This window comes from Canis aureus, chromosome 1, assembly GCF_053574225.1.
Source record: "Canis aureus isolate CA01 chromosome 1, VMU_Caureus_v.1.0, whole genome shotgun sequence".
NCBI lineage: Eukaryota > Metazoa > Chordata > Mammalia > Carnivora > Canidae > Canis > Canis aureus.
This window is the reverse complement of record NC_135611.1, coordinates 5,440,767-5,464,805: the sequence shown is the minus strand read 5'-3', so window position 1 is coordinate 5,464,805 and position 24,039 is coordinate 5,440,767. Positions and strand designations below refer to the sequence as shown.

Here is a 24,039-nt window from a genome sequence, read left to right as displayed (position 1 = left end):
GGGTAAAATAAAATAGGCATAAACATGTGGTTTTGAGCTTGGAGCCAAGTATCTTTATCTACTAGACAGATAAATGCCAATTATACAGGTCAATATGGTAGAGCTGACACAAATGTAATAGATCTTGGACTGTAACACAGAAATCCAGTCCCAGAATGAGAGATTCATGTTACACCTAGAGGAACACTGAGCCATGCTTAGGAAGAGACGATCACTACAATATAAGAAATGGATCATATACTGAATAGAAAGGATGTTTGCCTAGACAATCAAAGATTGTGCAGGCCACAGGACTACCCTGGAGAAAGGGAGACCCAACTTATTCTGTGTATTCTATAGGGTGGATGCAGCTGGAGGGCGAGATTTGGGGTTGTTCTGAAGAGTGTCCAGAGTCTGAGCTGACAGTTGAGGAGGGGGCGTCCTGAGTCACCTGGGCACCAAGTGGAGATGTCCCTGGGATGTCCACTGAGGGGGGCAGTGAAAGCCTGAGCCTCAGATGGGTCAGATGGGGGAGGGGCCCTAATCCCTCCCTGATTCAGCGGGCTTTCTGATCATAGTTACTTTAAGTGAAAACTACCACATACCTGGAATTAGAATCAACAGTAGTAATGAGAGTTTCCTGAAATACAAGAGAAAAAGTAAATTTAAAGGGAACATCTAAACATTTATTCAATTGACTAAGAACATTTTAAAATAAGACCACAATATTTTTTTCACTATTCTCCAAAACACATTGAAAGGGAAAATTACATCATAAACTTTTCACTAAAATGTCTAATTTCACCATTTTTTCAGAAAAATGTTTTTTAAGAATTCTGTATTTAAATCGCTTACAAACATAACCTAGATAATTTGAAAAAAGTTAAAAATAGGCTACATAAAATATCCTCAACACAGTACACATCTGAATAATGTAGAAACTGAAGACAAAGATCATGTACATAGACTCAACCCCAACACTACCTTTAGGAAGAAAAGTTTGATTCTCTAAAAGGATGAATGAAACATTCAATAAAATCAGTTATTTCGTTTAAATTTTATATGAAGTAAAAGTGTATCCAAATTGTGTTAAAAAGACATGACAATCAAAAAAAGAAAAATAAGAACTGTCATGAAAATTATCACACTCTGGTTCAACACCTTTCCTGGCCTTTTCTAACTCTGACAAGAAGTTCAAAAACGTGGAGGCTTCAGGGACTGACCTCACACAGTCACCAGCCAAGAAACCTCCAAATAAAGATGCCCTGTGCATGTGCTGGGGTCTTTCACAGTTGGCCTATTATGCCTTCCAGAACTTTGAGAGAAGTTCTGTCAGTACCATGAAAATGAACTAATTTTGGCTCTAGAAAAATACATAGTTCCCCAAACAGCTGAATGATGAAGGCCTAAGGAAAAATAAACTTTTCTGGGATTGAAAACTTAAGCATTCTTTGAAATTTCACACCCGCGAAAGTATTAGTGCCTCAGAGATAGCAGTAAGTAAGGTAGCTCCATCAGAGAGCTCATCTCTGCAGTTTCCCAAAGCACATGATAAGCCGTTAGCAAAACAATCCACACTCTGCGATGAGGCAAAGCTACACACACAGTGAGGCAGCACATTAGAGAAACCCCATGAAAAAGCAGAAAACTGTTAGGGAAGAGCAAGCAAATCAGTTAGGAGACCCACAAACCTGGAAAATGGCCTTTAAGATTCCTGACACAGTGGGGGGGAAATAAATCATTTAAAAAGAAAACACACATTTATTATCTTTTCAAGCAATGTTAAATCTTAGCGACTACAAAAAGTATTCATAACTACTGCAAGATTATTTTTCTAATTTTGTATATATGAATAAAATTAACAAAGATTACCAGAAGTCACTGGACTATGCAAAATGATTATTCAGCTATTAGAAGACATAAGTTCAGCAACTGGAGCACAACAGTTCATTGAAGGTAAAATATTACTGTTACAGTAGAAAGTTAAGCCCAGAATAGTAAACAACACAAACACGTATCTGTTATTTTGTTATACCAAGCACGTGCATTTTACAAACATACTGACAACTCTAGGGAAACTAGGCTGGCCTGTCCCTCCTCCTCCATCACTGTCCTGTGTGTTAATGCTACAACTCTTAGGGCACCATTGCCACCAGCAATCATGATCTTCTAAAGAGTTGCACTTTAAAAAATTATATACATTTCTGAGTGTTTATTATGTTAGGCTCTTAACCTAAAAGTGCCTGAGAGTTAAGCAAGTTTAAATAACCACTTACCACACTGATGAAAAAGGAAAATGAAACGGTCTCGCCTGTCCAGTGGTCTAAGGGGCCTAAATTGGGTTTCTGTGTTTAACTAACAAATATGTCAAAAACCAACTGGCAGAGAAAAGACTATGGTTTTTATTACAGGCTCTGCTACCTGTTCACTTCATGACCCTGAAGGGTTCAATTTCACAGAGGAATGATTACTAATTCCATCAGGACATGAGAAGCTGTACATAAAATCATGCAAAGTACATCAAGTTTCTGCAAATCAAAATAATCTCATTTATACATTCATCTACTTTAGCATATTCCCTAATTAGAAGGCTTTCCTAAAAATACTAGGGACACTGATGCCTTTGGGGTATAGAGCCTTCAGGAGAAGCTTAAGAGACTACATCTGCCAAACATGAGACGGGTCCTTGCCATGGCTCTGCAGTGTGACCTGTAACAAGGTCTGAACTTCACTGTTTTTACACCTTCCCTGGAAGGTCTATGGATCCCACAGGGTTTTCATAAGAACCAAATAAAGTCACTTAAACAGCAATGATTTGAAAACCACAACCAAGAAAAAGTACTGATAATACTGATACCCTCCATGTAAGCAAATCTGATACAAATTTATTTAAAAATGCATCATTTCTTGGTCTACAAATACCTTACTTTTTGGCAACTAAACACCATGTTTTCCTTTGGGCATAATAATCTTTGTTGCTTCATATTTCACAATTCAACTAGATATTTTATGTGGCAATATTTAAAAAATTCAGACCACAGCGTACACTTACCAGCCTGGAGATAGACAGATGGTTATACAGAGACACAACAAAATAAATTATCTAAGGACACTATCTTCTGGCAAAGTAGAAGCATAAGAAAGATAAATTCAAAAAAGTGGTCATGTATTTTCTTTCACTGTATTTGCTTACGGCCTCTAAGAAAGTTTGAGTTCTTGTCCTGCCTTTCTCCACTTCTGCTCACATAAGCAAAGTCATATATGTTCTAAAAGAGGAAAGGGTCTGTCTTTCAGAAATGTAACAGTATGGTAGGAGACCTGCTTACCATCTCAGCCCTAATTTCTGTTTGTAGATATCAAAATTCGAGATATGGTTGGACCTACATTATTAAATCTAAGTTAATGTAATGAACCTAACAAAATCTTTATTTTATAACTAAATGATTTGCACCAAAATTATTAACATTCTAAACACCTAATAGGAAAAAATATATACTTTTTCCCTGACTGTGGAGAAAAAGCAAAAACTATATGCATCACAGGATTTCAGTTATCCCAAAAGTACCCTCAAAAAAGGTGCTAATGTCTTATGAACCAACAGCAAAGACTGAGCAACTATTACAGAGGCAATTCAAATTCTGGAAGTCCATTTTTTATCTTCCCAAAGTACTCCAATCACCAACACTGAACTTTCTGAATAGGGAGAAGAGAAGATAGAAATGAAATTGCTTTGTAGGAAATAGTATTACGCAAGACTTATTGCACTGTCTGAGGTATGAAGGTAAGCACGGCCTTTATGCACTATTGGATTTACTGCTTTGATTTTGCTGTGGATTAAAGACAATGTCTTGTCAACAGCAGCTAGTAAATGAGTTCACCAGTTCTTCCTACAAGCCTTATGTAGTCTCACTTTTGGGCTCTAATAAAAGAGCAGAAACCAAAATGGAAAAATTATCCTTCCTTTCTGTGGTTTAAGCAAAACTTTCCTCCTTTAATTATAGGCCAGTAACTATTCTGTCTGCTTGTACTTTCAGGGGCTCTGGTTGTCATCAATTCTTACTAGGGATTTATCTTCAAACATAAGTGATGACCAACTCAGAGGGAAGGGCTAGTGAGCCAGGGCATAAAATAAGTATTAGTAGAATATATTTTCCTTTCCTAATGAAAAATGCATCAAAAAATTATCATTTAGTTTGATTAACATTACATTCACCCAACAAATACTTATTTAATACCTATTATGTCCCAAGTGGATGAAGACGACATGGGTAGTGTCCTCTAAGGTTCAAGTATTCAGACCCCTGCTCAATCAGATTTTAAGTTCTCTGAAAATAAGGCCTGTGTCAAATCTTTGAGATTAGCAGCACAGTACTACTTATACAAGTAGCTCTTCATAAGGTATCTACTAATAATTATGATGAAAAAAATTATGTATTGAGAGTCTTACAAAGAGAACACACAAGCTGTCTGAATGAAACACAATGGGTGGTCTATCTACAAAGTATTTTGCTGAGCCAACAGGTTACATATTCATCTTACCTAGAGGGACCTATGCTGGCCTCAAATAGGTAAAAGATTTCTGTCCTCCAGTTTGACAGGTATGAAATACAGTGAAGACAGACACAGCCACTGAGACACTTGAGATGACACACTTACCGAAGGCTTGTTTATCTTTGCTCTGTCATCCTGCAATTAAAAAAAAAAAAAAAAAGGCACATTACAGAATGAAAGAACATTTCCAAAAGTACAATGTCCAAAGCACTTGTTTTCATTGAGTTTTTTTTTTAATTATATTCAGTAATTAATATTTTGGGTTCATCTATCTAGGTTGTTAATCAAAAAGTTTGATCCATCTGACTTGACTGTAAAAATTAATAGCTGATTAAGTGATTAATTTTCAATCTAGAGTCCCAAAGTTTAGAATATCATCCATGATAATCATATGTATATGTTGATGTGCATATACATTTATTAGACTTGGATTTTGAACTTTAATTCAGGGATCAGCTGAGATTCTTCCCTCCTATCCTCTAAAATGAGTGTATGTATAGGCGTATAGCTGTATGTGTGTACTTGGGTGTGATATCCTGAGTGAATTCCTGCAATCTCCCAACTGCAGGGTTGTACTTTTCTTAAAACCTCTGGTTGAAGTAGTCCAAATTAAGGGTCACCTGAAGGTGACCACAGGGGATCCCAGTAGGGAGATGATGCAGAATGCTGTAGTCACAGCCTGAAAACCCACATGTTCTACACCCACAGGTTTGGAAAGGAAAGAATAAGGATACAATCAAACATTTTAAGGGAAGGCCTCCCTGGTTACCATAAAACTACTTCACTTCAGTTAAGTATGAAGAGGAAGATGAAAATAGGTGGGTGAATAAACTCTCCAGGTAAGTGAAGCTTATTCTTTCAGAGTATCACCTCCCTACCACCAAACAACCTACCCCACCACCATTCAATGGAAATTGCTCTGAAACAGGTTTCCTATTTTCAGGCCTTCAATAAAAAGTGTACTTTAAGCTTTCCTTCATTCATGGTCATTGTAAAAACCATTAACCAACAAAACTTTTCATACAGGTTTTTGTTTTTCAGTGGTTTCTCAGAGTGCCTACTTGAGCTGAGGCCACATGCCTATGCTAATTCTTGTTAGGCCGCTTCTAACAGGATCGCTACCCACTCTGGCTTGCTCCCAGTGAAGCAACAGGAGCTGTGAGGCAGACAGAAGACTGAGATGGTGCAACCCTGCTGAGAGGCCCAGGTGCTCTCTAGAGGTGAGAAAAGCTGAATGCATAGCATAGGATTCACTGTGTGGAGCACTCCACTACCTCTTCCCAAGTGTTCAGCTACATTCCTGATAACTTCCCATTGACAGATTAGCAAAGTTTTATATGGTCAGTCAGAATTGCCACAGAAGGGCCTAAATTCACATTACAGCCCCAGGTTTATATAAAAGCTAAATTAGGCCAGCATTTTCCCAAAGTTAGTCTAGAGACTGGCACCAAAGGTGATGTTCTCAACGATCTGGGGTAGAATGAGAAGAGTGAGGAGAATGTGTAGGTTTTACAAAAGGCAGAGTTTATTTATCTGTTCATTTAACAGAAGTGGTTTAAAATTTTTTTTAATCAGTTTTTTTTTAAATTAAAATATCCTCAAACTAATGACAGTAGAAGGGATTTTCTTAAGTAAAATATTTTAGTCAAAAAATTAAAAAAAAAAAAAAAAAAAAAAACCTATCCTGGGTTAAAGAACCCCCTCTTCTAAAATCTGTTGCTTGGTGACACTTCACAGTCTGAGAGGCTCTGTCCCCCTACCACGGCCTTGGGTTACAGAGTCCTTACTCTGAGTGCCAGTGAAAACTGCAACCAGGGAAATACAAAGAAATTTCTGGTTGATTTTTTTTATTACAAGAATGGTGCTATAAAATCAGGAGGAATTGTTTTTGCTTTACTTCTGCTTCAACTATGTGATATGCAAGTCTACAGTTTTAAGCAAGGTCAACCCACAGCCTTAAAGAGAAGGCCCCCAATGAGATACTCACCGGATGAAGTTCCCCAATAATGAATGTTTTGGACAATTCTCTGGCATCTGTAGAGTGCCCCACGTCCTCGAAATTTTCAGTAGCATCCCCTCCAGCTTGTTCCCTTAATACTTCTTCCCCACCAGGATGCTGTTTGAAGGACAGATACAAAAAATAAATACTTTTCCAGGCAAATGATCTAAAAGGAAGTGACCAGTTTCTTTAACCAAATTGCTACTCTAGAAGTGGCAGATGACAATGTGTGAGTACAACTCCTCCATAATACAGATGAAAACAGTATACTCTTTTGTATTCAATTTCCTTCTTGAGAGTTCATTAGACTCTTTCTCCAATAATCAAGACGTTCATCTCCCTAGACTACTCTTATGGTAGTAAAGCATTAGATAACAGATTCTTAATCTTTGGGGAATGTCTTCTTCGCTTTTCCATAAACTCAGCATTGTTTTTCTTGACCTTTACCCTGATCTTTGACTTCTTTGGTCTAAGTGTGGACTTACACAACTATGCCTTCGGTGGAAACTGTGTGATAACTCACCTCTGAAAAGCACCCTGTCTGCCAGCCAAGTACAGGCAGCGTATATAGCCTGTTGGACAGGCAAGAGCATCCCCTGCCTCCAAAAGAACTCACTTTCCAGAAGGAAGAAAAAGGAAAGCAAGCAGGTGCAGCAGTGACTTGCTCAAGCTGCTTGCTATAGGGACAAATTATTGATGTGGACAAGGGAGGCGAGGGAGAAAGAGCAGCACACTCCACTGGGGCTTGGGGGGAAAGCCCTTGTGGAAAGGAAATATTTTAGTGCTCTTAGCTACTTTAATCAGGAAAAAAAAAAAACAGATGGTCACAATGCAGGGAGGAGGACTGACAAGAGGGGCCCAGGCACAGACACAGATGAAGTCCAGAGATCCTCAGGCAAGGAACGGAGCCCTCAAGCAAGTGAAAAGAAAGTTAAGTGGTTGGTTATATCACCTTAAATATATGTATGGGGGAGAAAAACCTTAATTGAGCCTCACTATTTCCTTAGATCAAATTTACCCTGCCCTTAAGCAAATCACCTTTAAAAGTACATGTCCAATAACTAAACAGAACAATTCCAGAGAAAGGTGGACAATTATTCTGTTTTGAAATCCGTTTCCCCTCCTACTTTGTTTAAATATATCTACTGCTATAGAAATCTACTTGTTTTTTTCCCCCTCTATTATAAAAGTTATCCATTATATTATAGTAAAACTGCAAAATACCAGGAAAGAATAAACATCGCAGAAATCACCTATGGCCCTGCTTCTCAATAGGGCTGGATACACACACGTACATATGTGAACAATTTTTAAAGGAAAACTGAGATCATTACCTTAGACATATGGTTTTGTTAGATTAAAAACAGATTATAATACATGACAGAGACAGTAACGCTAGTGGTTACTTACTTCTACTATGTGAACTTAGGAAAATAATGGTTTTTATCCCATAAAATTTTTAAAGAGTAAATGCTTTAATATAGGTGTCTGACACAGATTAACGAATAAACACTGTTTAGCATTTTCATTAAATATTTTTCAACGTCAAAAAAAATATTTTTCAACGTCATCAGGCATCTTTCCTCAAAAATGACTTTTTTTTTTCTTAAAGATTTTTATTTATTTATTAGGAGTGACACAGAGAGATAGAGAGGCAGAGGCAGAAGCAGGCTCCATGTAGGGAGCCAGATGTGGGACTTGATCCCAGGACCCTGGGATCAGGCCCTGAGCCAAAGGCAGATGCTTTAACCACTGAGCCACTCAGGCGTCCCTCAAAATGACTTTTTAAATAGCTATGTAATGCTTTATTCTGCAGGAATTTCCAGATTTATTTAAACGTCTTCTACTGGAGGCGCAGAATGTCAGAAGTCCACTTTAAACAAACACAAGAGGTCACACCAAGGGTAAAGGCAGTTGACTGCCTACTCTGAAAGGCAATCTGAAGTTTTCTGATGCACCTTCAAGACTGTGGCAATGGATGGGGATCCCTGGGTGGCTCAGCGGTTTGGCACCTGCCTTTGGCCCAGGGTGCGATCCTGGAGTCCCGGGATCGAGTCCCGCATCGGGCTCCCGGCACGGAGCCTGCTTCTCCCTCTGCCTGTGTCTCTGCCTCCCTCTCTCTCTCTCTCTCTCTCTCTCTCTGTGTCTATCATAAATAAATAAATAAATCTTAAAAAAAAAAAAAAAAGACTGTGGCAATGGAAACCATGACTTGTTGATTCTGGAACAGTCTACTTACTGTTGGACATGGACTGAGGAGTACAGAAGCAAAACACAAGAGATATAAAATGACAACTTACTCAGCACCCACAAATTATGTAAGTTCACAGACTGTTTTCCTTCAAAGTGGGTGGCTGAACTCATGAGTTCCTTAACTTTTGGTTCTTATTAAGGATATGTGAACATAGACAAATCTCCCAGAGTGAATCATTAGTTTCAGTTACAGCCTATCTTCAAAGAAAATTTTCAAATGAGGTTAAAAAACACAAGATTGGGCCTTTGATAAGTATCATAAAACAAGACAAGTTTTTAAAATAGAGAATTTTGATTTTTAAAATGCTAAAATGTACAAAGTAAACATTCTATTTCACAGAGAATAACATGACAATCTTAACCTGAAACAAAAGGGCAACTTCTCAACTTAATTTCTGACCAAGCAAGGACAACAGAAGAGTATGTCTCTGCATGTACGTATGTGTGCATCTAGCTATGCTTTAGACTTTACCTAAACCATCTCTGTGACGTAGTTATTTCAGGGAAAAACAAGAAAGATATCTTGGGTTCCACTGGTTCCACTGATCACTATTTAAGAAGAATTATAGAATGAACGAATTGACACTAAAATACCTTTGCCCTACTTTTTTTTTTTTTTTTTTTAAGATTTTATTTATTTATTTATGAGAGACACAGAGAAGGAGAGAGAGAGGCAGAGACACAGGCAGAGGGAGAAGCAGGCTCCATGCAGGGAGCCCAACGTGGGACTCGATCCCGGGTCTCCAGGATCACACCCTGGGCCAAAGGCGGTGCTAAACCGCTGAGCCACCTGGGCTGCCCTGCCCTACTTTTTTAAATAGTAAAAAACACAAACTAACTAAATGGTGGTTTTGTGTTTTGTTTTGTTATATTTTGTTTTATTTTGTTTTGTTTTCCCTGGAACAAAATAACTTGTCTTATAAGACAGCAAAAGATACAGGACTTGCTTATTGTAATACTAAGTATTTTCCTTGAAATATATTTATGATGTGTGGAGAGAGAGATACACACTTTGTGAAAAATATCAAGTCTAATCATGATGGTTTGAAACCTGGTGATTTTCTTCACTCTTGGGAGCAGATGCATGCTGCTGCATTAATATGCACACATCTCATTTTAAGCCTTAAGGAAACTCATTTCCTTACCTGTCAGCACTCTTGAGTCAGACCTGGGGACACTGGTGTTGGTACCATCTTGGTTACTCCCAGGGATGACATATGTCTACACTTTGTACCCAGAAGCTCTGAGAAAACTTAACTGCTATCTGTTGGGCAGTTTCTAGAATTTGAGAGAAACTCAAAGAAAAGGTAAAGCTTCGAAGAGGAAAGCAATAGACAAACTGCTACTAGGTGATAAAAATTATCTGGTGATTTTCTGAAAGATATACGGAAAAGAACAAGTGCCTAGTCACACACAGGCAAGATCAGAGGTAACAAAAGATGTGAGACTCTCCTCAAGAGTCTGAACAAACCCTGGTGAAGTTGTAATAGAATTCTGCCCTCATAAAGCAGACCTCACTAGGGCCCCATTCATCCCACTATGTGGTGGCAGTCAGCAGCTGTAGGGCCCAAAGAGAGACACGAGAGGGAACATCAGGTTTGATGGTAAGAAGGACCCATGATGAACAGAACTGGGCGCAGCTATGAAAACTAGCTATTTCCATGAGAGCTGTACTTCTAACATAAAATCTCCCATTTTTCCAGAGGATGATTTCATTTTCCATTTGCATTATTATGTGCTCAAGTCAATCCACTCAATATACACACACCAAGCGTCTCCATGTGCCAGACACCAAGGTGTGCCAGACACAGGGAACAGAGAAGGCCCCAGATCATGCCCTGGGGGATTTACAAACTAATAGGGATCCCACAGGAATAATATTTAACTGTACAACTAACTGCAAGTGAAAACCAGTGTTCTGCAACAAAAAAGCACAGAGCCATGAAGGCTACAACACAAAGAACTCAGGTGTGGCTTCACTGAGCTGAGATACAAAGCAGGAGTCAAGGTCAAGGAGGGGCAGAGACAGGGGATGAATGTCCCATGACGGGGCCGAGGAGGGAGAAAGGGGAAGCAGCAGAGGCAGGGCAAGCCACACAGGGCTCCAGGCCTCTTCAGTGATGTTGATCATTCTTCTGCAAGCAATGAGAAGCCATTGAGAAGATCTAGGAAGAGAAGGTGACAAAAGTAGATTTAGTATTAAAAATATAACCTGGTCTTCAGAGTGAACAACAGATATAAGGTCAGGAGAGGATTCAGGAAGACAACTCAGTGAAGCCATTACAATAATCTAGGCAAAGACAGCCTAAGGCAGGCTTGTAGCAGCCATGGAGATGAAATGGCATGAGGGAAGACCCAGAAGGAAAGAGAGGAAGGACTTCTTGGTGGGATGAAGATGGTGGATGAGAGAGAAGATGCAACATGAGGATGCAGGTTTGGGGATTGTACTATCAAATGGATGATGGTGCCAACTGCTGGAAATGGGAATCCTGGCAGCAGACCAGGTTTGGCTGTAGACTGGTTCCAGCAGTGCCTCTACATACTCACTATATCCACATACCTGGTAATCCAATAATTCCCTCTGTCTACCTCTGCAATATCTCTATTCCACAAGTTATCCAAACATACTTGCTCTGACACCATATGAAACCCCCAGGTAGAAACCAAGGAATACCAATGAAATAACTGGAAACAGCTTTCACTCTGGACGTCCTTAAAGGGTCTTGTACGGGAAAATATATTTGAAAAGATAAAAGATTGGCAGAGTCCATAATCCAGAAGACATAAATTGCTACAGTCCCGTCCCACTCCTTAGGACACTTTCAGAAGACACAGTAAATTTCTGTGGTATGGACAGTAATGCTGGCAACCAGGGCGTGAAATTATATCTGACTTTCTACTTTTCATGGCATAAAAGTCCTCAGCAACCTTGGCACAGTGAAATGATTTCTTCTTGAAATGCTGGCTCTTCATGGCTGCTGAGACAGCAGGCCCTTCTGGTTTCCCTTTCACCTGACTGGCCGCTACTTTCTAATCTGTTCATCTCCAATCTCAACATAGGAGCACCCTAGGCCCAGTCCTGGCACTCTCCCATTATCTACCTGTACTAGCTCTCTCAGTGATTTCACCTGGTCTCTCATCCAGAAAATCACTGTTCCCTAGTGAGTGCAGTTGAGAAATACCAACTTCCTTTGAGCGTGAGTCCTCCCACCTACAGTAGGCTACCTCACATGTTCAATCAGCATCTGATGCATATCCCAAACACAACCTAACAAAAACAAATGTTTTACTTTCCCTCAAAATCCACTGCTTTCCAGAGGCAGCTGGGTGGTACAGCCGGTTGAGTGTCTGACCCTTGGTTCCAGCTCAGGTCATGATCTCAGGGTTGTGAGATCCAGCCCTGTGTTGGGCTCTGTACTCGACACGGAGTGTACTTGAGATTCTCTCTCCTTCTCCGTCTGCCCTTTCTGCTCATTCTTTCTCTCTCTCTAAAATAAATAGATGGATTAAAAAAAATGCACTGCTTTCCAGAATTTCCATTCTCAGGAAACAGTGCCACCACATATCCAGTTGCTATGGTTCAAAACTAGAAGTCAAATGTTCTTCCACTTTCTTTCCCATCCCAACCCACCAGCAAACCCAGGTGGCTACCTTCAAAATATACTCAGCATCCAACCACCTCTTCCCATTTCCAACACTGCCACCCTAGACCAAGCCATCAACATAAAGCATGGACTACCACAATGGTCTCCTAACTGGTCTCCTGCCCCTCCTACAATTAGCTCCCTTACACTGTCACACTATGAGGACTTTTAAAGGTGATTAAGATAATCTAGGGAAGGGCTAATGTTAACCTAGTCCAGGGTGGCTGGTGACAGTGGAGATGAGGAGAGGTAAAAGGGAAATAGAAAAGGAAAAGAGACAGCATCACAGACTGAGGATGGCATCACAGACTGAGGATGGCCAACTTGCTAACATCCAAAGTCTTTCCAGCTTCATATGACGGCAAAGCGAGTCTTCCCTCGCTCAGTTCTTGCCAGTCTTGGGGCAGGCCCTCTGTCTTGCTAAACTTGTTCTCCACATCAGATCCTTCCCATCTGCCTCTGCTTAGAATGCTCCTCTCCCAATGTTTACCTGATTTCATCTATCCTTCATTCATACTCGAGTTGGCCTCTTAGACTCCTTCAAGGATTCTCCCATCTAAAGGGCCCACCCCACATCACGTTCTCTACCAACTTCCTATTTGTTCGCCTTCACAGCACTTATTACAATCTATATTTATATCCATTTGTAAGATTCATGAGGACAGAGACTTTTGTCTCACTACTGCCTCAATACCTAGGTTCAATGCCTGGCACATGGCAGATACAAAGAAATATTTTAAGTAATTGTTGGATAATTAACAGAGATAAGCACAGGTTGTTACACACTGGCTTTGGAATCATTACATATAAAGAGTTATGTGGCTGATGACATTCTCATTTCAACTATTCTAGTTCATACCACTCTTCTTTTCCTGAACTGATAATAGTTCTTACCATTCAGAAACCATATAATTTTATGGTTAACTGCTAAGTTATTTAATCAAAATATTTATCATCTACTGCGAGCAAGACCTTGTGCGGGACACACAAAAGTTCATGAAAAATCAACATGGCTCAATCCTGAAGAATCATGCAGTTCAGTTGAGGTTTAAAGAAACAACAGAGAAAAATCCCTTGGCCTCCACTGACACAGCCTCACATTTCTGACTAATCATGAATAATGACCCAACAGGCCCTAAACATGTAGCAATATGCAGCACTGCTGAACATGGATTTGAATCACTCTCCCTAAGAGTCAGGAGCAAATGAGGCACTTAGCTACTGCCCAGCATCCACAGCACAGTGCAAATGTAATTCTCAACTTAATTTCAATACTATAATTTGTGGGATGTGATAAAAGCTTTCTTTGTGACAAATCACTCTGGAAAAAAAGTCACCTGTTAATAATGGTAATAGAAATGAGAAAAATCAAGAAGTATAATAAAACAATGGTTGTGTTGACAGACATCAGAAATTTGGTTTGGAGTAAGATGTGAATTCAGAAATGGCTTTGAATCGTAATACAAATGGTTCCACTAAATATACCATCCACACAAAAACCAAGTGGCTTTCACAAAGCTGCTTTAGTGACTGTTCCAGACCAGTACTGCCCAATAGAATTTTTTGCAATGATGAACATATTCTATATCTAAAGTGTCCCAAGATAGTAGCTGCTAGTCACAGCTACTGAACACTTGAAATGGGGGTTAGAAATTTAAATTTACATTTAAATGTAAATAAGCCATGTACACCCATTAGCTACCACACTGGATCCTCTAGCCATAGATAGCACAAATCTTTTTTAAGACATACAGACAACCTATGTAAAAACTGAAAAAGCATTTCATTTGCAATGAAAGATTCATATATTTATTAGACAGGTAGGTATATGTGAAACCAAGCAACAGAGGCAACCCCACAGCTTTGGTAGTGGACTGCCTCTCAGAGTGAGGAGGCTCATGGGTAAGGGCCACTGGCTAGAATAAGGGCTAAGCATAAACCAAACTGCCTTGGAAGAAAAAACTTTTGTCAACTGACTCATTCAAGGAGAGGCCAAGATAAAAGATATGATGGCCAAGGACCAAATGACTCTTCTCTGTGGTTGTGGCAGGATGTAGGATCAAGCCTGACTTGTTTTACCAACCCTAGGGTATTACAGGATAAGGATGTTGAAGTTCCTTGTCTGTATAATGACAATGCAATAAAGACTAGTATGACACAAAGCAATTTATTCATATTAATTTAACAAATAATTAGCTTATGGCTGTTGTCCTTTTACAATCACTAGAGGTCTAAAGTGGTCTTTTAAGCTTTTCAGTTACACTTAACATGAGAAATATGTTACTTGTGAATTTAACGAACTTGTGAATTTAAGGATTTATCGAAGTCAAGAACTCACAAATACACACAAAAATGAGAGGAATACCAATAAGGCAGAAAATAAGAAGTGTTAAATGAGTATCAAAATCCAAGGAAAGAATAGGTCATCCCAAATAGAGGACAGGCAACAATGGAACCCTCCACATGCCAAATGAATGATGGGGATGAGGTCACCCATACCTCATTAATGGCACTCGATCTAATAGGTCTATTACCTGATTTCTAAAAAATGTTGGGAATCCCTGGGTGGCGCAGCGGTTTGGCGCCTGCCTTTGGCCCAGGGCGCGATCCTGGAGACCCGGGATCGAATCCCACATCGGGCTCATGGTGCATGGAGCCTGCTTCTCCCTCTGCCTATGTCTCTGCCTCTCTCTCTCTCTGTGACTATCATAAATAAATAAAAATTTTAAAAAAATCCCTTTAAAAAATAAAAAAATAAAAAAATAAAAAAATAAAAAAATAAAAAATGTAGGAGCTCAAAAAGAAGAAAATATTATAAACTCGATCAGTATTTCTTCCCTGAGCACCAAATATCCATAACAAATTAATCGGTATTTACAATTCTTTGCACAATACTAACAAAAAGAAACAAGCTCAGATTTTCATTTCATCTTAAATTAGTAGTGCCACGCTAGTATTAGCAGGTAAATATTGAAGAGTTATATGCTGTGAAAAATCCATACACTTCGGGGCGCCTGGCTGGCTCAGTTTGTAGAGCATACAACTCTTGATCTTGGGGTCGTGAGTTTGAGCCCCATGTGGGTGGGTATAGTTTACTTTAAAAAAAAAAGAAAAGAAAAGAAAGAAAAATCTCATACACTTAAAGCAATGACTGATTTGTCACTCTTCACCTACAGAGCCAGCCTAGTCATGACCCCACCCACCTCTCTTTCCAAATATATCCTACTGTAAGAATTTGTCTGAAAAACACTCAGTGGAACTGGGGCTCAAGTACTCCTGGGATTGCTTTGTTCAGGAAGGGTACCCATGTTATCAGGGTTAACCCCACACTCAACAGCCTCCACTCAGAAACCATATGATAAGCTCTAATCATAACCAAAGTCTAAATAATCTGACTGAGAGAACATGTGGTCTGTTTAACACTAAGTAGCTCAATGGTTTATACCCCAGGTCAATAAAAAAAAAAAAGGGGGGGGATGTGACCCAAACCTAATGGCAAGACTCCTATAGTCTACTGATGTCACAGCAGCACCATCAATCCAAGTAGTGAAAGTCAGTCCTAGAGAGCTGCTTCTTACACCTCATCCCCTTACCCCTGGATATTCTCTGCTTCAGTAATAACTAGTAGCAAGAGATACAACATACAACATGTAACGCCACATAAACATGTAACTTTTTTCAAATGAAAATAAGTCCAATTTCCCATACACAGGAAAAAAAAAAAAATGAGTATCAGAGTAATCTATAAGGTGCTTTACCAGAGCCCAAGAGTACAAACATATCAGGGGGCCAGGTACAGTCGGTGAAGGCAAAGTCTTAGATTATTTTTGTGTGTTAAGGAGGCCAAGAATTATAACATCAACATAATGAAAGTGAAGCTACAAATCCTTTTTTAGAATGAGGCCAAAGAGAAATGCTAAGTAAAGGAATAAATGCAAAATTAGGGGACTTTTTAAACTGTAATACAATTCTATTTAATATTTTGCAGTACACCATATAATAAATAATGGCAATAATATAGAAAAAAAAGCATCTACGAAAACTGGCAAAATAAAAAAGATAAACTTAGATGCCTCTCCTGATACAGATGTTTTCAATAAGTAATAAATTCTTATTAGGAAGGTAATAATCTTTTTTTATTTTTAGAGGAATTTTTTTTTCCTTAAGAGTACTTTTTTAAAATTTGAATTTCTACTTTTATCACATGCAATAGAAACATTTTTAGAAATAGCTTAATATTTTCAAATGACTAATTATTAGTCATCCTTTTGTTACAACATTAAGCTAGAGATCCGTTATAGCCTTACTCTGCCATAACGTGATTTGTGAAATTTTTTGTTTTTACTTAAATTCTAATTAGTTAGTATACAGTGTAATATTAGTTTCAAGAATACAATACAGTGATTCAACACTCCAGCACAGTACCAGGGCTCATCACAACTGCCCTCCTTAGTCTCAATCACTTATTTAACCCATGCTCCCACCCACCTCCCCAGGAAGGCAATAATCTTAATGAGAAAGAAAATGTAAAATCAATTCAAATATGCAGCCTGTAAATACTATTAATTCCAAAACTAATTACTGAGTGAAAATACTTCTCCACTAGTCTTGGGAAGTTCATCAGAACGTTTGTTCGCATTTGAACTCATCTTCACCAGGTAGAGGACCATCTACCGAAAGTTGTAGCCAGAGAGACTTTTTAAAAAGGTATTGTATTCCTTGCATTTGTGAAATTAGTGGAGTTCAGATCCACTCTGCATCCCTACACTTTGTATCTGCGATTGTTTTTACAGTTCCTTGGCTCCTCCACTCAGAAAATATAGATGGGTACAAATTACACTTTTAGAATAATTTGTGCTAGTTATATTCCCCTTTAAAGGAAGTAATTTCATATAGGAGACTGTCTTTGGCTTGATAGAAAATAACATTTTTGCTTAGTCTTTGACCTTAACTCCTAGAATTCCTACATTTTCGTGACTCTGAAAAAACAAATTGTAAAATTTCAAAGTCAAATGTTAGGTGTTGTTCAACATGACAGGAAAGCCTTGCATTCTTGAAAGTAAAACCAAAGAGGGCTCATGGGAGTTCATGGCTCTAGCCACCAAACTAGTCCTCTTCTCCCTAACTCCTCTCCTAGTCTTACTCATCTTCTATATTGCTGCTACGATGTTCATCCTCAAATATTGACTGTTTCATGTATCCCACTCAAATATCTATAGTGGTGAATTTCTGCACGCAAATCAAAAGCCTCCTGAATATTTCAACAAAGAAAGCCTCAATATCTACACAGCACAGGGGGTGCCTTCAGCTGCACAAGCAGGTCAGTGGCAGCAAAGGCTGCTCATGGCTCATCATACTCTCTTTGCTCCTTCCACAACACTTAAACTTTTAGCTACAAATGGCTACCTAGAACAGAGATTTTTCCAGCTTCTCCTTCAGCTGGGTATGCCATGTGATTAAATTCTGGCTAATGGAATAGAAGTGGAAGTGTCTGAAGAACCTTCTAGAAGTCTTCTCTTTAGAATAGTGTGCCTCTTTGCCCTTTCTCTTCATCCTGCTTTCTGGAATAGAGATGCTGCCTTTGAACAGGAAGATGAGGACCAGACCCTAGGGATGGCCCAGAAGTAAACTAGAAGTATAGTGCCCTGAGGGCTTGATGGAACACAGCCAGCACACTAGGCCTAGACTACAAAGCGTGTTTCTTTATAACAAAAAAACTTCTTATTTAAGCACAGTTATTTGGAGTTCTGAGGTTAATTCTAATCATTGCATCCATCATTTTGTCAATACCATGCATCAGGCACTAAAGTCCTAAAGCATTTAAAAGATGTGAATAAACATTATTCCCCCAGTGTCAAGAAACTTAAAACCATATTAGGACAATGGTCTTCACATACATAAAAAGAACTAGAACAATATTAAAAGATTAAAAATACTGTTGACTGAACTGAGGAGTCTAGAAAGGTACAGACTATATTAAAAGATAATCTAGCCCCTTCAGGAGAGTTAGAATTTGGATAAACAGGGCAGCCCGGGTGGCTCAGCGGTTTAGCGCCGCCTTCAGCCCAGGGCGTGATCCTGGAGACCTGGGATTGAGTCCCACGTCGGGCTCCCTGCATGGAGCCTGCTTCTCCCTCTGCCTGTGTCTCTGCCTCTCTCTCTCTCTCTCTCTCATGAATAAAATCTTAAAAAAAAAAAAAAAAGAATCTGGATAAATAGCAGATAAAGAGGCTCAAGAAGAGTATGAGTACCAAGGAAGGCTTACTGGCTGAAATGTACATGAATGCTTAGGGTTAGTAAAGAGAAAAGTTTGAATAAAGCAAAATACATAAAGCTGTCTGATGGCTCAATTTATGTCCCAGCCCGACTGGGTCCAGGGATGCCCAGAGGGAACAGTATTTCTGGGGTCTGAGAGGGTGTTTCTAGATGAGATGAGCATTCATATCAGTGGATTCAGTGGAGCAAGTTGCCTTCCCTAATGTAAATTTAGAAAAAGGAATGTGCCCCCAGCTCCTGCCTCACTGATTGGGCTGGGGCATGTCATCTTACCTTGCGCCCTCAGACTTGAGCCTTTCCAGCCTTCTACTTTCCCTCAATCCATCACAGGCTCCAGCCTTAATAAACCACTCTCAGCTTCCTGAATGTCCTGCCGTCCTCCACCTCATTTGTGAGCTTGGCATCAAAAGCATAAAACTGAGCTAAAGATTTTGACTCAAAAAAGTAGGCTGAAGGTTAAAAATCCCAGGATGTGAGGGTCTGAAAGAACCTTCAGAGACTCAACATCCTCAAGTTCACAGATGGAGAAACTGGAACCCAGAGAAATTAAGCCCAACATCACACTGACAGTCCATGGAGGAGGCAAGACCAGAAGCCTGGTGTCCAACTCATAGTTTAGCCTCCCTTTTCTGAATATGCAAATTAACTGACCATGTTTTTGTCTCTGATCAAAGTGACTTTAGATAAAATGCCCTAAAAATAAATTTTCTCCATATATTTGAGGATTTAGGGGGAAATCTCTCTCACTTTTTCTAGGTCCCAAGAGCTTTTGTCATTTGCTCTGACTTCTTGGGTCTTATCAACTAAGCAAGATTCTAAGGAAACAGACACACACGCACACACACACACCTCACAATTCTGTGAGGTTAATCTCTATGAAAACCTCAGAAGGGTATGAAGAATTATACTACAGAATCGCAACATGTCAGGTCAAAGTCATTCCGTTCAAGGGTTTGGTTAAACAAGCAAAACAAAATATAACAACAAAAAAAATCCCAAAATTAAAGTCCATTTTAATGTTATGTGGACCCAAAGTCTACCAGTTCTAAAGTTTTAAATAGGATTTTTCAATCCCAATACTTAACACTGCCCAAAAAAAGATCAAATAAACATACTGTCCATAAACAATGACTAAGCAAAAAAATTTATTTAAAGAGATTATCTGCAATAGATAAGCCAAAAATGAAAACAATTCAAAGGCATTTGGACCATAAACAATTTATACAAGATTTAGAAAAAATAAGATAGCTCAACCACATGTTTTCCATAATTCTAGACACTTTTTCTGCACTGCCTAGGGCTTTACGTGCACCCTCTCACTGAATCATCAAAGCTCTGGGGCCAGAGCTCACCAGCATCATCTGAATTACTTCTCCTTGTTTCCCTTGAAGATCATGGGAGGAGAGGTAAGGCTTATCTATAAGCCTATGTAGCATTTTCCCCGCTAGCTTAAGACCCATCCACCACACATCTGCTAAGTGACATGCCAAGCTCTATTGTTTCCAAGATGGGTAATTATCAGCCCCCATCCTCAGGGAACTAGGCTAGTGAGCAAACAGGCCGGTAGACATATAATAGCTAAGCACTGTAAGCGCCAGGTATAGGAGCTATGGCACAGAAGGTGACAGGATAACCTCCCAGGTGCTGGAGGCCAACGAGGGAGGGGCCAGGGAATGGTACTCAGGAGAGATGCTTGAACGACAGTGTGTAAGGTTCAACAGCTGCTCCCCAGGGTTAACAAGGGAGTGAGGTTCTATGCAAAGGAAATACGAGAGGCAGAAACACAAGGGTATCCTGGACAAACTGCACAGGTAGTATAAAACACCTGATTTCTCATGTATAAAGATGAATTGCTGGAACATTCTTTCACTTGTTTTCATTATTGGATTAGGGGAGGCAATTAGAAAGGAGAATTAAGGACATGTCACCTCCCACTGGCTTTATAATTAACCCTTCCCCATATCACTTACCAAAATGTGAAATTAGACCCCTCATCAGTCACAAGCCTCTAAACCTTCATGATACCGCCCTGACCACCTCAGTGAGCTCTACCATCTACCTACTTACACTCCTCAATCCCTGTGTCATGGTTAGTATTCTAGAAGTTGTAATTTGTACCCTAGCTGTCACACCATCTGTGTTCAGGCAATACTGTGTAAGCTGAACAAGCTCTTCCAATCTTAGCGAAGTGACCCAGAAAGGTACTAGATGTTTCTAAGCTTCCATTTCCACATCACAAATTTCTCCTCAGGCGAGCAAACAGTACAAAGAGCAGAACACTTGGCATGTAACAGGTATTCTAGTAATGTCGATCTAACTCTCTTTCTCCAACACCCCCATTTGATGTTTCCACAGAGAACTTTGACCAGAACCTGAACATTACCCCGTGCCCATGAACTGCTGAAGGCCAAGTCCAGCACCAAATGCAAAAGATCTCCCACTTCTTTCTATCCTGCCCTTCATCTTCAAGAGATTTCTGTGGATTAAATCTCAGATTTACTCGGCTTGATTGTACTAAGCTACAGAAACAAATGACGAGAGTTAACAGAAACTACGATTGCCAGGACAACAAACGTTGCCTGTACTCCCTTGTAAGGGAGTATTCCTAAGGGTCACGGGGATGAGAACAGATAAGTGATGCAGCTGTGAACTGGAGATTATTCCACAGAATGCTGTTAAGATTGTCTTTCCTTGAAAAGAGAGAAGCAAAATTCTTCTTGGTTATTTTTAGAGTTGAGATAGTAAATGTTTGGCTGAAAATGTGCCATATATCAAAGATAGTTTTGATGTAGTCAGTTTACTTTTAATTCCACCATTTCTAAACTTCTCTCAGTAGGTACAATAAAGCAAGTGTGTTATCTACTGACAGAACTATTCCTCTAACTCCAAAAGGAACATAAGTCTCTGATTCTGCAGAAAGGACCCTGGGTAGAGGAAAGGGACAGAGACATGCCTGCTTCTAGGGGAAAAGAGCAGGGGACGCTGAGGCCAGGAGAGGAGTTGGAAGAGCATACCATTTGCCTCATGACTCATCTCAATCCAACGTTGAGCAAAGCCACCAAACTCGAGGGCCCAGTCAGTGGCGGGCAGGCTGTGATCTATGAGGCACTGTTACTCCATCTACAGTCTGCGATCCACCATAGGTTAGAATAGCCAAATGACGAGATGATAGGACAGTCTACGCTAACTTAACAAAAGGATAAGGAAAGGAGGGCTGATACTGCACCAATCTGTCTTTTCTCACTTTCTTCCTCAAATCTTAGGCCTATTTTTCCTTTTATATCTACTGTTAAGAACAATAAATTTGGCTCAAACCTGTATCTGGGGGCAAGGCAAATAAAATAAGCTACCAGGAAATCATTCACTTTAGTCCAATAGACATCCTGCATCAATTTTCTAGTATTCTACACTTAAAAACTTTTAATCATTCATCCAATAAATACTTGTTGAGTCCTTTCTATGTACCAGCATTGTTCTGGTTGCTAGGAAATACCAGGGAATAAAACAGGAAGTATATACACCTGCATGTGCTGGAAAAACATATGCTCGTGCATCCATGGAGGGAGACGGGCAAGCAATATGTATAACTGGGTAGGGCAATGCTGTTGGGGTGCCTGGCATTGGGGGAACTTCCACTTTTAAATGGGGAGCAGGGGTCAGGGCAAGCTTTACTGAGAAGGTAAACAGGTGAGCACTGCAGGTATTTGGGGGAATATTCCATTGCAAATTACTTAAGGTGGGGGAGGTCCTGGCATGTTCACAGAAGAACAGAGCATGAGTATGCCTGAAGCGAGACATGACAGAAAGGCGGCAGCAGAGTGAACTATCAGAGATGGAATCTGGCTCCGAGCGACATGCAACCTTATAGCCATCAAACACTGGCTTTAACCATGAAAGAGAGAGAGCTGCTGAAGGCATTTTGTTTTAACTATCTTGAAAAAAGTCACAAGAAGTTGTAAAAATAGTACAGAGAGGTTCTATGAACCTATCACCCAGACTACCTCAATGGATGACATTTTACAGAAGCACAGAGCATTATCAAAACCATGGCTATCTTGGCATAACACAGTTCACCAGACTTTCTCAGGGAGCTGCTGTGGGCACTCACGTGTCTGTCTGGTGTGCTGGTGTGTTCTGGCCTGTAGCACTCTCCCACATGTATTTCACATAATGCAGAATGGTTCTATCATCACAAAGGGCTCTCCCACTGCCCATTTAGTCACCCTCATGACCTCTTATCTGGTGCTCACTCTGTAATCTCGCCATTTTGAGAATGTCCCATAAATGGAATCACACTCTATGCAATCTTTTGAGATTATCTTTTTTCACTTAGCGTAATGCCCTTGAGATCCATTCGGGTTGCTTTGTTCCCTTTGTAGTGAGGAGTCATATTCTACTCTATGCACGTACCAGCCTAACCACTGATGAACATCTGAGTTATTTCCAGTTTTGGGGATATTACACATAAAGCTACTAACCAACAGCTATCAATTTTCTAATAGTTCACAATTATAAACTCTTATTCAGTCAACAAAAACCGAGTTGTTCTATGCACCATCATTGCACCATCATTGTTCCAATTGCTGGGACTTGTGTATAGGCTTTCACATGGACACAGTTTTCATTTCTCTAGGATAAATGGCTATGAGTATGATTTCTGGCGCCTATGTTATGTGCATGTGTAACTTTTTAAAAGCAGGATGATTTCCAGAGTGTCTGTACCATTCTGCATTCTCACCAGCAGTGCATGCTAGAGTCAGTATTTCCACATCCTCATCAACGTTTGGGTTACCAGTATTTTTTTTATCACAGTCTTTTTTTTTTTTTTTTTTTTAAGATTTAATTCAGAGAGAGAGTGTGCAGAAGTGCACGAGAGCACACCCATACACAAGCAGGAGTGGCAGAGGGAGAAGGAAAGAATCTCTGCTCCTTGTTCAACACAGAGCCCCACTTGGGCCAACATGGCTGATCCCAATACCCTGTGATCATGACCTGAGCCTAAATCAAGAGCTAGATGCTTAACCGACTGACCCACCCAGGCACCCCATCACAGCTCTTCTAGGAGGTTTGTAGTGGTGACGCCAGGCATCTTTCCATGTTTATTTGCTATCCACATATCTTTCTGGAAGAAATGCCTATTCAAGTCTTTTGCCTATTTTCTATTTGGGTTGTTTTCTTATTATTGAATTCAGACAATTCTTTATATATTCTAGATAGAAGTCTTTGATTAGATATGAGATTAGAAAAAATTGTCTGCCAGTCAGTGGCTTGTCATTTCATTCTTTTAAAGAACAAATATTTTTCGTTTTTATGAAGCCCAATTTATCCATTTCTTCT

The 24,039-nt window shown here is 39.7% G+C and overlaps 1 protein-coding gene across 4 annotated transcripts in view; it reads right to left on the bottom strand.

The window, feature by feature from the left end:
- CYB5A (cytochrome b5 type A) overlaps positions 1–24,039 on the bottom strand; it is a 37,310-nt gene that overhangs the window by 2,679 nt on the left and 10,592 nt on the right. The window contains exons 2-5 of one of the 4 annotated variants that reach the window (XM_077880882.1): positions 6,518–6,646; positions 4,636–4,665; positions 1,671–1,693; positions 585–619 (exon numbers count right to left, since the gene is read on the bottom strand). In XM_077880882.1, coding sequence (XP_077737008.1) covers positions 1,685–1,693; positions 4,636–4,665; positions 6,518–6,646 — 168 coding nt within the window. In that variant the 3' untranslated portion in view covers positions 585–619; positions 1,671–1,684. Of the gene's footprint in view, positions 1–584; positions 620–1,670; positions 1,694–4,518; positions 4,666–6,517; positions 6,647–24,039 lie in introns of all 4 variants that reach the window. The other 3 variants (XR_013370113.1, XM_077880664.1, XM_077880751.1) reach the window with 3 other exon arrangements.